General features: G+C 34.9%; 1 protein-coding gene across 4 annotated transcripts; it reads right to left on the minus strand.

Annotated features, from left to right (window-relative positions):
* Nucleotides 1-10,993: 10,993 nt before the first annotated feature.
* LOC146887751 (uncharacterized) lies at nt 10,994-14,396 on the minus strand. 4 transcript variants are annotated; one of them, XM_085670967.1, is made up of 5 exons: nt 13,959-14,396; nt 13,784-13,876; nt 12,973-13,185; nt 11,345-11,680; nt 10,994-11,222 (listed from the first exon to the last, which is right to left on the minus strand). In XM_085670967.1, exons 3-5 carry the CDS (start codon nt 13,009-13,011, stop codon nt 11,148-11,150), a joined length of 450 nt encoding a protein of 149 aa, XP_085527093.1. In that variant the 5' UTR covers nt 13,012-13,185; nt 13,784-13,876; nt 13,959-14,396; the 3' UTR covers nt 10,994-11,147. The 4 variants fall into 4 exon arrangements, with proteins under 4 accessions (XP_085527093.1, XP_085527092.1, XP_085527095.1 ...); XM_085670966.1 differs by having other exon boundaries at nt 13,784-13,882; XM_085670969.1 differs by lacking the exon at nt 12,973-13,185 and having other exon boundaries at nt 13,959-14,394.
* Nucleotides 14,397-15,566: the final 1,170 nt, after the last annotated feature.

The following is a 15,566-nucleotide window of genomic DNA, read 5'->3' on the forward strand; positions in this document are numbered from 1 at the left end:
GGATAAGCATGTGAATGAAACACACCAACCTCCATGTTTAAAAAGGAAGCTTGTTCATACTGCTTTATTATGCATTTGGTCTGTCGATAAGAAGCAAATTCGTCAAACACAATGCATGAAATTATTTATTGTTACATATCAAGGTGGGGTACTGTTGCCAAGAAATGTTATCGACGGATTCCAACCATTGGAAAGTAACAAATATCAAGTTGAATTTGATCCTGGAAGAAGAGAATTAGTTTCAACTTGTGAAAAAATAAAAGTCCTTCTCAAGATCATAATAAACTTACATTAAAACTGGTGTCTTAAGATTCGGGACAAATCTTCTCGAAGAAGGAGGGTATGATGTGAATTGCATATGGGTCAAATGGAGGATGACTAATGCGCCGTGTTGATGCAGTTTCTTTTATTTAAATAAGGGCCCAATGCTTTGTAAAATTGGCTGACCAAATTGTGTTTGTGCTTTACCAATTAATAGGCTTTAGTTTTGCTTTATCTTCAAGTTGAAATAAGGGTTCATATGCCAACTTAAGAAGCAACCTTTGGAAGATCAAGAGGACCTTTGCTCAAAGTTTGTGGATGAATTTTCGTAGCCTTAATTTCAGTTATAATCAACCATTAAGTAGCGGATCGTTATTAGCTTGAGTGGATCATTAATTAATAGCTTTAAGCGGGATGATATTGAAATTTATGAGTCTTTTGTAATTCTGATGGTTAAAGCTCCTATATAAGTTAAACCATTTTCATCAATGAAGGTAAGCTGAGTTTTATTCAGAAAATAAACGAGTTTTATCTCATCTATCTTAGTGAGAGTGGTTCTCCTAAGTTCTTGAGTGATTCAAGAATCCATGAGTTTAATCAAAGGTCCTTTATCCCTTTGTGTGTTTCAACTCTTAGGCTTATCTTCCATTCTTGGAAGTGTGATGTCTATCAATTTCCATTCCATCTTCTTTTATATTTCTATTTTCTCGTTTTAAATAATTTCTCAAATTTCTTGCTTGTTAGCATTCCAACAATGATAGATCAATCAAACGAATCGAACCCTGTGGATTCACATTATTTGGTATTCAGAGCCTGGCTATCTAGATTTGTATTCGATGACGGAAGCAAAAACAATGTTGTGAGCCAAAGATTGGTGGAGAAACTCCAGTTACCAGCAACCTTTCATCTGGATCAAGCATGGATCAAATTCAGTACATGGCAATGTGTGAAAGAAGTATTATGTGATATTGCTACCGTGGACTCTTGTCATCTTCTTTAGGGATGGGAATGGCTTCGTTTTAAAACACTCTATCTTGATGAACGTTCCCTTTATTTGAGGCATGAGGGATATCAAAAGAAGTAGAAATTTATGACACCAAGACAAGTCAGAAAGGATCAACGTAGGCTGAAGGAGAAAACAGAAAAAGAAAGAATAGAACAAGAAGTAATATGAACTGCAGAAGGAAGGGAAAATAAAGAAAAATAAATGGAACTAGAGAAAGTTTATTCGTCCATGTTTTTTCTTCTACAGTTTGTGACGTCATTTTACAGGAACTAAAGGATAAGCATGTGAATGAAACACACAACTTCCTTGTTTAAAAAGGAAGCTTGTTCATAGTGCTTTATTATGCATTTGGTTCGTCGATAAGAAGCAAATTCGTCAAACACAATGCATGGAATTATTTATTGTTACATATCAAGGTGGATGACTTTTGGTAGCCTTAATTGCAGTTACAATCAACCATTAAGTAGCGCATCGTCATTAGCTTGAGTGGATCATTAATTAATAGCTTTAAGCGGGATGATATTGAAATTTATGTGTCTTTTGTAATTCTGATGGTTAAAGCTCCTATATAAGTTGAACCATTTTAATCAATGAAGGCAAGCTGAGTTTTATTCAGAAAATAAACGAGTTTTATCTCATCTATCTTAGTGAGAGTGATTCTCCTAAGTTCTTGAGTGATTCAAGAATCCATGAGTTTAATCAAAGGTCCTTTATCCCTTTGTGTGTTTCAACTCTTAGGCTTATCTTCCATTCCTTGAAGTGTGATGTCTATCAATTTCCGTTTCATCTTCTTTTATGTTTCCATTTTCTCGTTTTAAATAATTTCTCAAATTTCTTGCCTGTTAGCATTCCAACAATGATAGATCAATCAAACGAATCGAACCTTGTGGATTCACATTATTTGGTATTCAGAGCCTGGCTATCTAGATTTGGAATAGGAAAGGAAGTTTATTATACAAAGTGTTTAACCGAAGGCCATCCATGTTTAGTTGTATTCGATGACGGAAGCAAAAACAATGTTGTGAGCCAAAGATTGGTGGAGAAACTCCAGTTACCAGCAACCTTTCATCTGGATCAAGCATGGATCAAATTCAGTACATGGCAATGTGTGAAAGAAGTATTATGTGATATTGCTCCCATGGACTCTTGGCATCTTTTTTTGGGATGGGCATGGCTTCATTTTAAAACACTCCATCTTGATGAACGTTCCCTTTATTTGAGGCATGAGGGACATCAAAAGAAGTAGAAATTTATGACACCAACACAAGTCAGTAAGGATCAACGTAGGCTGAAGGAGAAAACAGGAGAAGAAAGAGTAGAAAAAGAAGTAATATAAACTGCAGAAGGAAGAGAAAATAAAGAAAAAGAAATGGAACTAGAGAAAGTTTATTCGTCAATGTTTTTTCTTCCACAGTTTGTGATGTCATTTTACAGGAACTAAAGGATAAGCATGTGCATGAAACACACCAACCTTTCATTTCTTTTTCTTTATTTTCCCTTCCTTCTGCAGTTTATATTACTTCTTGTTCTATTCTTTCTTTTTCTGTTTTCTCCTTCAGCCTACGTTGATCCTTACTGACTTGTCTTGGTGTCATAAATTTCTACTTCTTTGATAAAGCACTATGAACAAGCTCCCTTTTTAAACATGGAAGTTGGTGTGTTTCATTCACATATTTATCCTTTTGTTCCTGTAAAATGACATCACAAACTATAGAAGAAAAAACATTGACGAATAAACTTTCTCTAGTTCCATTTCTTTTTCTTTATTTTCCCTTCCTTCTGCAGTTTATATTACTTCTTGTTCTATTCTTTCTTCTTCTGTTTTCTCCTTCAGCCTACGTTGATCCTTACTGACTTGTCTTGGTGTCATAAATTTGTACTTCTTTTGATGTCCCTCATGCCTCAAATAAAGGGAACGTTTATCAAGATGTAGTGTTTTAAAATGAAGCCATGCCCATCCCAAAAGAAGATGACAAGAGTCCATGGGAGCAATATCACATAATACTTCTTTCACACATTGCCATGTACTGAATTTGATGCATGCTTGATCCAGATGAAAGGTTGCTGGTAACAAGAGTTTCTCCACCAATCTATGGATCACAACATTGTTTTCGCTTCCGTAATCGAATGCAACTAAACATGGATGGCATTCAGTGAAACACTTTGTATAATAAACTTCCTTTCCTATTCCAAATATAGATAGCCAGGATCTGAATACCGAATGATGTGAATCCACAGGGTTCGATTTGTCTGATTGATTTATTATTGTTGGAATGCTAGCAAGCAAGAAATTTGAGAAATTATTTAAAACGAGAAAATGGAAACATAAAAGAAGATGGAACGGAAATTGATAGACATTACACTTCCAAGAATGGAAGATAAGCTTAAGAGTTGAGACACACAAAGGGATAAAGGACCTTTGATTAAACTCATGGATTCTTGAATCACTCAAGAACTTAGGAGAATCACTCACACACTAAGATAGATGAGATAAAACTCGTTTATTTTCTGAATAAAACTCAGCTTGCCTTCATTGATGAAAATGGTTCAACTTATATAGGAGCTTTAACCATCAGAATTACAAAAGACACATAAATTTCAATATCATCCCGCTTAAAGCGATTAATTAATAATCCACTCAAGCTAACAGCGATCCGCTAGTTAATGGTTGATTGTAACTGAATTTAAGGCTACAAAAAGTCATCCACAAACTTTGAGCAAAGGTCCTCCGGATCTTCCAAAGGTTGGTTCTTAAGTTGGCATACAGACCCTTATTTCAACTGAAGATAAAGAAAAACTAAAGCCCATTAATTAGTTAAGCACAAACACAATTTGGTCAGCCAATTTTACAAAGCATTGGGCCCTTATTTAAATAAAAGAAGCTGCATCAACACGACGCATTAGTCATCCTCCATTTGACCCATATGCAATTCACATCATACCCTCCTTCTTCGAGAAGATTTATCCCGAATCTTAAGACATTAGTTTTAATATAAGTTTATTATGATCTTGTGAAGGACTTTTATTTTTTTCACAAGTTGAAACTAATTCTCTTCTTCCAGGATCAAATTCAACTTGATATTTGTTACTTTCCAATGGTTGCAATCCGTCGGTAACATTTCTTGGCAACAGTACTGCACCATGATATGTAACAATAAGTAATTCCATGCATTGTGTTTGACGAATTTGCTTCTTATCGATGCACCAAATGCATAATAAAGCACTATGAACAAGCTTCCTTTTTAAACATGGAAGTTAGTGTGTTTCATTCACATGCTTAATCTTTTGTTCCTGTAAAATGACATCACAAACTGTAGAAGAAAAAACATTGACGAATAAACTTTCTCTAGTTCCATTTCTTTTTCTTTATTTTCCATTCCTTCTGCAGTTTATATTACTTCTTGTTCTATTCTTTCTTTTTCTGTTTTCTCCTTCAGCCTACGTTGGTCCTTACTGACTTGTCTTGGTGTCAAAAATTTCTACTTCTTTTGATGTCCCTCATGCCTCAAATAAAGGGAACGTTCATCAAGATGGAGTGTTTTAAAACGAAGCCATCCCATTCCAAAAGAAGATGACAAGAGTCCATGGGAGCAATATCACATAATACTTCTTTCACGCATTGTCATGTACTGAATTTGATCCATGCTTGATCCAGATGAAAGGTTGCTGGTAACTGGAGTTTCTCCACCAATCTATGGCTCACAACATTATTTTCGCTTCGGTAATCGAATGCAACTCAACATGGATGGCTTTCAGTGAAATACTTTGTATAATAAACTTCCTTTCCTATCCCGAATCTAGATAGCCAGGCTCTGAATACTGAATGATGTCAATCCACGGGGTTTGATTCGTTTGATTGATCTATTATTGTTGGAATGCTAGCAAGCAAGAAATTTGAGAAATTATTTAAAACGAGAAAATGGAAACATAAAAGAAGATGGAACGGAAATTGATAGACATCAAACTTATAAGAATGGAAGATAAGCCTAAGAGTTGAAACACACAAAGGGATAAAGGACCTTTGATGAAACTCATGGATTCTTGAATCACTCAAGAACTTAGGAGAATCACTCTCACTAAGATAGATGAGATAAAACTCGTTTATTTTCTGAATAAAACTCAGCTTGCCTTCATTGATGAAAATTGTTCAACCTATATAGGAGCTTTAACCATCAGAATTACAAAAGACACATAAATTTCAATATCATCCCGCTTAAAGCGATTAATTAATAATCCACTCAAGCTAATAGCGATCCGCTAGTTAATGGTTGATTGTAACTGAATTTAAGGCTACCAAAAGTCATCCACAAACTTTGAGCAAAGGTCCTCCTGATCTTTCAAAGGTTGGTTCTTAAGTTGGCATACAGACCCTTACTTCAATTGAAGATAAAGAAAAACTAAAGCCCATTAATAGGTTAAGCACAAACACAATTTGGTCAGCCAATTTGACAAATCATTGGGCAGTTATTTAAATAAAAGAAGCTGCATCAACACGGCGCATTAGTCATCCTCCATTTGACCCATATGCAATTCACATCATACCCTCCTTCTTCGAGAAGATTTGTCCTGAATCTTAAGACACTAGTTTTAATGTAAGCTTATTATGATCTTGTGAAGGACTTTTATTTTTTGACAAGTTTAAACTAATTCTCTTCTTCCAGGATCAAATTCAACTTGATATTTGTTACTTTTCAATGGTTGCAATCCGTCGGTAACATTTCTTGGCAACAATACCCCACCATGATATGTAACAATAAGTAATTCCATGCATTGTGTTTGACGAATTTGCTTCTTATCGATGCACCAAATGCATAATAAAGCACTATGAACAAGCTTCCTTTTTAAACATGGAAGTTGGTGTGTTTCATTCACATGCTTATCCTTTTGTTCCTGTAAAATGACATCACAAACTGTAGAAGAAAAAACATTGACGAATAAACTTTCTCTAGTTCCATTTCTTTTTCTTTATTTCCCCTTCCTTCTGCAGTTTATATTACTTCTTGTTCTATTCTTTCTTTTTCTGTTTTCTCCTTCAGCCTACGTTGGTCCTTACTGACTTGTCTTGGTGTCATAAATTTCTACTTCTTTTGATGTCCCTCATGCCTTAAATAAAGGGAACGTTCATCAAGATGGAGTGTTTTAAAACGAAGCCATCCCATTCCAAAAGAAGATGACAGGAGTCCATGGGAGCAATATCACATAATACTTCTTTCACGCATTGTCATGTACTGAATTTGATCCATGCTTGATCCAGATGAAAGGTTGCTGGTAATTGGAGTTTCTCCACCAATCTATGGCTCACAACATTGTTGTCGCTTCGGTAATCGAATGCAACTCAACATGGATGGCTTTCAGTGAAATACTTTGTATAATAAACTTCCTTTCCTATCCCGAATCTAGATAGCCAGGCTCTGAATACCGAATGATGTCAATCCACGGGGTTCGATTCGTTTGATTGATCTATTATTGTTGGAATGCTAGCAAGCAAGAAATTTGAGAAATTATTTAAAACGAGAAAATGGAAACATAAAAGAAGATGGAACGGAAATTGATAGACATCAAACTTATAAGAATGGAAGATAAGCCTAAGAGTTGAAACACACAAAGGGATAAAGGACCTTTGATGAAACTCATGGATTCTTGAATCACTCAAGAATTAGGAGAATCACTCTCACTAAGATAGATGAGATAAAACTCGTTTATTTTCTGAATAAAACTCAGCTTGCCTTCATTGATGAAAATGGTTCAACTTATATAGGAGCTTTAACCATCAGAATTACAAAAGACACATAAATTTCAATATCATCCCGCTTAAAGCGATTAATTAATAATCCACTCAAGCTAATAGCGATCCGCTAGTTAATGGTTGATTGTAACTGAATTTAAGGCTACAAAAAGTCATCCACAAACTTTGAGCAAAGGTCCTCCGGATCTTCCAAAGGTTGGTTCTTAAGTTGGCATACAGACCCTTATTTCAACTGAAGATAAAGAAAAACTAAAGCCCATTAATTGGTTAAGCACAAACACAATTTGGTCAGCCAATTTTACAAAGCATTGGGCCCTTATTTAAATAAAAGAAGCTGCATCAACACGGCGCATTAGTCATCCTCCATTTGACCCATATGCAATTCACATCATACCCTCCTTCTTCGAGAAGATTTATCCCGAATCTTAAGACACTAGTTTTAATATAAGTTTATTATGATCTTGTGAAGGACTTTTATTTTTTTCACAAGTTGAAACTAATTCTCTTCTTCCAGGATCAAATTCAACTGGATATTTGTTACTTTCCAATGGTTGCAATCCGTCGGTAACATTTCTTGGCAACAGTACTGCACCATGATATGTAACAATAAGTAATTCCATGCATTGTGTTTGACGAATTTGCTTCTTATCGATGCACCAAATGCATAATAAAGCACTATGAACAAGCTTCCTTTTTAAACATTGAAGTTGGTGTGTTTCATTCACATGCTTATCCTTTTGTTCCTGTAAAATGACATCACAAACTGTAGAAGAAAAAACATTGACGAATAAACTTTCTCTAGTTCCATTTCTTTTTCTTTATTTTCCCTTCCTTCTGCAGTTTATATTACTTCTTGTTCTATTCTTTCTTTTTCTGTTTTCTCCTTCAGCCTACGTTGGTCCTTACTGACTTGTCTTGGTGTCAAAAATTTCTCCTTCTTTTGATGTCACGCATGCCTCAAATAAAGGGAACGTTCATCAAGATGTTGTGTTTTAAAACGAAGCCATGCCCATCCCAAAAGAAGATGACAAGAGTCCATGGGAGCAATATCACATAATACTTCTTTCACGCATTGTCATGTACTGAATTTGATCCATGCTTGATCCAGATGAAAGGTTGCTGGTAACTGGAGTTTCTCCACCAATCTATGGCTCACAACATTATTTTCGCTTCGGTAATCGAATGCAACTCAACATGGATGGCTTTCAGTGAAATACTTTGTATAATAAACTTCCTTTCCTATCCCGAATCTAGATAGCCAGGCTCTGAATACCGAATGATGTCAATCCACGGGGTTCGATTCGTTTGATTGATCTATTATTGTTGGAATGCTAGCAAGCAAGAAATTTGAGAAATTATTTAAAACGAGAAAATGGAAACATAAAAGATGATGGAATGGAAATTGATAGACATCAAACTTATAAGAATGGAAGATAAGCCTAAGAGTTGAAACACACAAAGGGATAAAGGACCTTTGATGAAACTCATGGATTCTTGAATCACTCAAGAATTAGGAGAATCACTCTCACTAAGATAGATGAGATAAAACTCGTTTATTTTCTGAATAAAACTCAGCTTGCCTTCATTGATGAAAATGGTTCAACTTATATAGGAGCTTTAACCATCAGAATTACAAAAGACACATAAATTTCAATATCATCCCGCTTAAAGCGATTAATTAATAATCCACTCAAGCTAATAGCGATCCGCTAGTTAATGGTTGATTGTAACTGAATTTAAGGCTACCAAAAGTCATCCACAAACTTTGAGCAAAGGTCCTCCTGATCTTCCAAAGGTTGGTTCTTAAGTTGGCATACAGACCCTTATTTCAACTGAAGATAAAGAAAAACTAAAGCCCATTAATTGGTTAAGCACAAACACAATTTGGTCAGCCAATTTTACAAAGCATTTGGCCCTTATTTAAATAAAAGAAGTTGCATCAACACGGCGCATTAGTCATCCTCCATTTGACCCATATGCAATTCACATCATACCCTCCTTCTTCGAGAAGATTTGTCCCGAATCTTAAGACACTAGTTTTAATATAAGTTTATTATGATCTTCTGAAGGACTTTTATTTTTTCACAAGTTGAAACTAATTCTCTTCTTCCAGGATCAAATTGAACTTGATATTTGTTACTTTCCAATGGTTGCAATCCGTCGATAACATTTCTTGGCAACAGTATTGCACCATGATATGTAACAATAAGTAATTCCATGCATTATGTTTGAAGAATTTGCTTCTTATCGACGGACCAAATGCATAATAAAGCACTATGAACAAGCTTCCTTTTTAAACATGGTCGTTGGTGTGTTTCATTCACATGCTTATCCTTTTGTTCCTGTAAAATGACATCACAAACTGTAGAAGAAAAAACATTGACGAATAAACTTTCTCTAGTTCCATTTCTTTTTCTTTATTTTCCCTTCCTTCTGCAGTTTATATTACTTCTTGTTCTATTCTTTCTTTTTCTGTTTTCACCTTCAGCCTACGTTGGTCCTTACTGACTTGTCTTGGTGTCAAAAATTTGTACTTCTTTTGATGTCCCTCATGCCTCAAATAAAGGGAACGTTCATCAAGATGGAGTGTTTTAAAACGAAGCCATGCCCATCCCAAAAGAAGATGACAAGAATCCATGGGAGCAATATCACATAATACTTCTTTCACGCATTGTCATGTACTGAATTTGATCCATGCTTGATCCAGATGAAAGGTTGCTGGTAACTGGAGTTTCTCAACCAATCTATGGCTCACAACATTATTTTCGCTTCGGTAATCGAATGCAACTCAACATGGATGGCTTTCGGTGAAATACTTTGTATAATAAACTTCCTTTCCTATCCCGAATCTAGATAGCCAGGCTCTGAATACCGAATGATGTGAATGTACGGGGTTCGATTCGTTTGATTGATCTATTATTGTTGGAATGCTAGCAAGCAAGAAATTTGAGAAATTATTTAAAACGAGAAAATGGAAACATAAAAGAAGATGGAACGGAAATTGATAGACATCAAACTTATAAGAATGGAAGATAAGCCTAAGAGTTGAAACACACAAAGGGATAAAGGACCTTTGATGAAACTCATGGATTCTTGAATCACTCAAGAACTTAGGAGAATCACTCTCACTAAGATAGATGAGATAAAACTCGTTTATTTTCTGAATTAAACTCAGCTTGCCTTCATTGATGAAAATGGTTCAACTTATATAGCAGCTTTAACCATCAGAATTACAAAAGACACATAAATTTCAATATCATCCCGCTTAAAGCGATTAATTAATAATCCACTCAAGCTAATAGCGATCTGCTAGTTAATGGTTGATTGTAACTGAATTTAAGGCTACCAAAAGTCATCCATAAACTTTGAGCAAATGTCCTCCTCATCTTCCAAAGGTTGGTTCTTAAGTTGGCATACAGACCCTTATTTTAACTGAAGATAAAGAAAAACTAAAGCCCATTAATTGGTTAAGCACAAACACAATTTGGTCACACTACAAAAAAACATGTAAATACCGACATTTATTTTGGTAATTTACGTCATTTTTAACTGTCATTATTTACTTGAGCGACGGTTTGCTGAAATGTCGTAATTCTTGCCGTCACAAAGTATAATACGGCGGTTATAGATGAACCGCCGCAACAACCGTCATTTTATATAACGTATTAAGTGGCGGTTTAAAGACGCAAAAAGCGTTAGTTAAAGCTGACGTAATATTTTTACTGGATGACAAATATAATGTGAAAAACGACGCTTTAAACTGACACTATTATCATTATATTATGACATTTTTAAATGTCACCCGTTTAATTAATTACAATTTATTCTGAGATTAATTACGTCATTATCAAATGTATCAAATGACGTAATTTTAATATTTAATTATTTATTCTTTTTTAATATTTCTTATACTTTCAGAATTCGATAAAATTATTTTTTCATGATAATTTAAAATATATAAAAAATTATAACACTATCAATTAGAAATTGATAAACTAAATTGATTCATTGTCAATATAACATAACTACATCAAAAGTACCAATTCAAGCATTTGGAAAAATAAAAAGACAACATTAAGATTACCAAAATATTCAAGCATCTAAGAAAAAAAGACTACATTAAAAGTCCTAAGTCTAAGGTGTTTTGCTCCCACCACTTGATCCTAGTATTTCATGCGAAGATGGCACACCACTTTCAATATCTGGTGCCTGCAATGAAGAAATAATATAGTATATATGAGTAAGGGAAACTGAAATAAATTATGAGATCCACACAATAAGTTTAAGTAATTTACTAATGTAAATTATAACTCATTAATAGATGGACATACCAAACCAGCAACCATTGCAGCAACATCTTCTGGAACATCTTCTTTAGAAGCAATATAGGCAAGCAGTGCTTGCACTTGGTTCTTGACAGTTGCAAGTTCATTTTCAATCTTCACAAACTTATCTTTGTCATGTGGTGAAGCTGCATCAGGTGAAGCAAAGTTGATTCCTCTTATTCTTGTAGTTGATTGCTGAAAAGCAAGAGTAGGACACGCGCCATATGAAAGTCCTCTAACCCGACCTGGATGCTCTTTTCCAAATATGACACCAATAGGATCATTTGGAGATATTTCAGATGCAGTTTCCGGATTTTTCAACATCAATTCATCAATTTTTTCCTGCATAAAAATAGGAATAATAATTCAACTTTAATTCATCAATTTTCAGTTTCCAATTTATTCTATCTCCAACACAACATTAACTCAAAATGGGATAAAACATGAACTACAGATCCTAGTATTTCATGAAGATTGAAGAAAATGATGAAGTGAGATATAAATACTTAATTTGTCGAGATGTTTGATGTTTGATTAAGAAAAAGATAAAAGTGTGTAACAAATTTATTAAAGGAATAATGTCTTTAATTAAGTATGCTTTGTAGTGGGTTTACAGTAACAAATCAGACACGTTGCTTACTTCTCAATTAGAGTATCAATCTACACTAATTAATATTCTCAATGCAATATGAATATTAGAGACCATGAGCATGCTAAACTACAACTGAATCATATAACACTCCAAATCAAGACCCTCTAATTGTGTCTCATTGCTCCTAAATGGCCTAGTTCTAACGCAGTTCCCACCCTGTTTCCACAACCCATTCTCAAAATGTGATGGGGCAAATGTCCTGAGAGACACTATGCCTTTGAACTAAATGCAACCTAAATGCAACCAAGAGACAGTAATGAGCATGTTAAAACTAAATGCAAAATGAGTTTAAAAGCAGAACTTGCATGAAACCTAAATGATGCTAATAAAACCAATCTGTGATAGTAGAAAAACAATGCAATTCAGTAACATCAAACATAATTCAATTCATGACTTTTAACATATTTATGTACTGATTTTCCTTTTGCAGATCCAAAAGATGGCCTGAGGAAACTTGAAAATTCGTTTTTGCTTGGTCTAGACTTAGTTTTTGCTTCTATTTGTTCATCTCTTTGAATTTCAGTTCATTCCTCTTCCCACCAAAGCAGAGATATTTCAGATGTAATGTAAATGCATCATGCAATGAGGATAGGAAAAGAATATGCTGAAAGAACTCAGGCAGATGCGGTTACTGCAGACAAAAACTGATGCAGAGTTTTACAGCAGAAAAATGCAGAGTTTTACAATAGAAAAATCACAATGCAAAGATGGTCCTGAATGCTGCAGATGTGCCATTATGAAATCAATACATGGATTAATCCAGCACAACACAAAATCAAATATTGAACATCTGTAGAATATTTCAGATGTATCCATAGCACAGCCCAAAATCAGAAATATTTCAGATGTATCCAGCACAACCCAAAATCAATTCATGGATTCAAGAAAAGCATGCTGTCATAACTTAATTAACAGAAAAGCATCCAAATTCAGTCATCTAATAATCCATATTTTAACAAGTTAATGATATGAGTAAAGTTACCCCAATCTCCATAGCCTCGTCATTCAAAGCTCCATGCATAGATCTAAGAAACTTGTTATTTTATTTCTCAGTCAAGCACACACACCCTTATTGACAGCATGATTGTGTTTGAAATGGTTTAGAATAAAGTTGAAAGTGATTGAGATTTGGCAATGATCCCATCCACTAAAACGTGCTTCACAATGTCATAGGAGAGGCTAGTCATCACTTAGCCTATAAAAAGAAGTTTGCGCAAGTGGCCAAACATAAGTAATTGGAATGACAATCTTCACTTGATTAGGTCAAATTCAACTCAATTTAACCAAAAAACGATTAACATTTGAAACAGATGAAAAAAGATGATTTTGGTATAGCCATCTAAATACCATATACCAGAAGCAGAATAGAGAGTGAAAAAGGTTGAAAAAGATGATGCAGCAGGTTTTCCGATATAGGAATGGCTTTAAATACCATATATACCATATACCACAAACAGAATGGCTTTAAAGATAAAAGGAATAATATAGTAATAGAAGCCACACAAGTCAAAACTGATTGATGATAATTACAGAATGCCACCAATTAACATTGCAGATAAACCCTTTCATGCAATGATTAAATTTAGAAATGGAACATTTGGTAAGCCATGTGTCAACATTGATTGAAGACAAAATCAAACAAATGAGTATCAGTATAGCTGCAATAGCATATTAAGTTATTCCCAAAAAACCAAGCACAAAACGTTAGCTGCAATACCATAAATCAAGCAGAAAACCAGCACCCAACAAAAAAAAAGAAAAAAAATACTGGAAGTGAAATTCAGAGGCCAAACCGGAACTGAAATTCGAGCTTCAGTGTGGTGGAGACAACAGGTGCGAGTTCCTCACCCTTCGATGTCGAACTACCGTTGTCCACCGCGCGAACCCTAATCCTACAATTGGCCACTCAAGTCAAAAATTGGCAAGATTCAATTCAAAAAGGCAACACAAATTTGATGAATATCATACCAGAAACAGAAAACGAGTGGACTGAGGCGCAAATGCGAGCAATCAAACCTTTCTCCTTCAGAACGAGGTTGAAGAACCCAATGAGCAAATAAGAACGGAGGCAATCGTGGACTGATCGAGAAGGAAGGAGAAAAGAGAACGAGCTGAAACGAAGAGGTGAAATGAAGGAGAAAGGAGAAAGGAGAAACAGGCGAAATGGAGAAAAAGGCGAAATGGAGAGGTGAGTGAACGGAGAGGTGAGTGACGGAGAGGTGAGTGACGGAGAGGTGACTGATTTAGGGCGACCTGAAGGAGAAAGGAGAAAGGAGAGACGCGAATGAGACGCAGAGAAGGATGCGAGTTTGGTTTGACGCAGAGAGACGAGAGCTTAGTGATGAACGCAGAGAGAGTGAGAGTGAAGTGATTTGTTGGGTGTCAGCGAGAGAAGAAAATTTTACCAAAAAAAAGAAGAAAATATTTGTTGAGTGGGAAAATGAAATAAAAAAGAGAGGGAACAAAATTTTACCAAAAAAAAAGGAGGCATCGAGAAAAAAGTGAGATAGAAAATAATTTCATAAAATTATAAAAATAATATTTTATATAAAGTGACATTTCAAAATGACACAATTTGAAATAATAATATGACAATCTAAAAGATGGTGGTTAGAAACGCCATATTACACATTTACATTACGGCTGTTACCAAACTGACGTATTATACTGCGAAAAGTGACAGTTTTAATTAACCGTCATATTAAAACCATCGTTATATACATGATTTTTTGTAGTGTCAGCCAATTTTACAAAGCATTGGGCCCTTATTTAAATAAAAGAAGCTGCATCAACACGGCGCATTAGTCATCCTCCATTTGACCCATATACAATTCACATCATACCCTCCTTCTTCGAGAAGATTTGTCCCGAATCTTAAGACACTAGTTTTAATATAAGTTTATTATGATCTTCTGAAGGACTTTTATTTTTTCACAAGTTGAAACTAATTCTCTTCTTCCAGGATCAAATTGAACTTGATATTTGTTACTTTCCAATGGTTGCAATCCGTCGATCACATTTCTTGGCAATAGTACTGCACCATGATATGTAACAATAAGTAATTCCATGCATTGTGTTTGACAAATTTGCTTCTTATCGACGGACCAAATGCATAATAAAGCACTATGAACAAGCTTCCTTTTTAAAGATGGAAGTTGGTGTGTTTCATTCACATGCTTATCCTTTTGTTCCTGTAAAATGACATCACAAACTGTAGAAGAAAAAACATTGACGAATAAACTTTCTCTAGTTCCATTTCTTTTTCTTTACTTTCCCTTCCTTCTGCAGTTTATATTACTTCTTGTTCTATTCTTTCTTCTTCTGTTTTCTCCTTAAGCCTACGTTGATCCTTACTGACTTGTCTTGGTGTCATAAATTTGTACTTCTTTTGATGTCCCTCATGCCTCAAATAAAGGGAACGTTTATCAAGATGTAGTGTTTTAAAATGAAGCCATGCCCATCCCAAAAGAAGATGACAAGAGTCCATGGGAGCAATATCACATAATACTTCTTTCACGCATTACCATGTACTGAATTTGATGCATGCTTGATCCAAATGAAAGGTTGCTGGTAACT

This window comes from Vigna unguiculata, chromosome 3 (genome assembly GCF_037176805.1).
Source record: "Vigna unguiculata cultivar grain cowpea cultivar isolate G323 ecotype 2 chromosome 3, ASM3717680v1, whole genome shotgun sequence".
NCBI classification, from domain to species: Eukaryota; Viridiplantae; Streptophyta; class Magnoliopsida; order Fabales; family Fabaceae; genus Vigna; species Vigna unguiculata.

Bases quoted from the DNA above. Each gene is read 5' to 3' on its own strand.
- LOC146887751 (XM_085670967.1), bottom strand. From the start codon at position 13,011: ATGCATGGAGCTTTGAATGACGAGGCTATGGAGATTGGG. The intron at 11,681-12,972 runs GTAACTTTACTC...ATTTTTATGCAG, and splicing joins ACGAGGCTATGGAGATTGGG to GAAAAAATTGATGAATTGAT. The intron at 11,223-11,344 runs GTATGTCCATCT...TCTTCATTGCAG, and splicing joins CTGCAATGGTTGCTGGTTTG to GCACCAGATATTGAAAGTGG.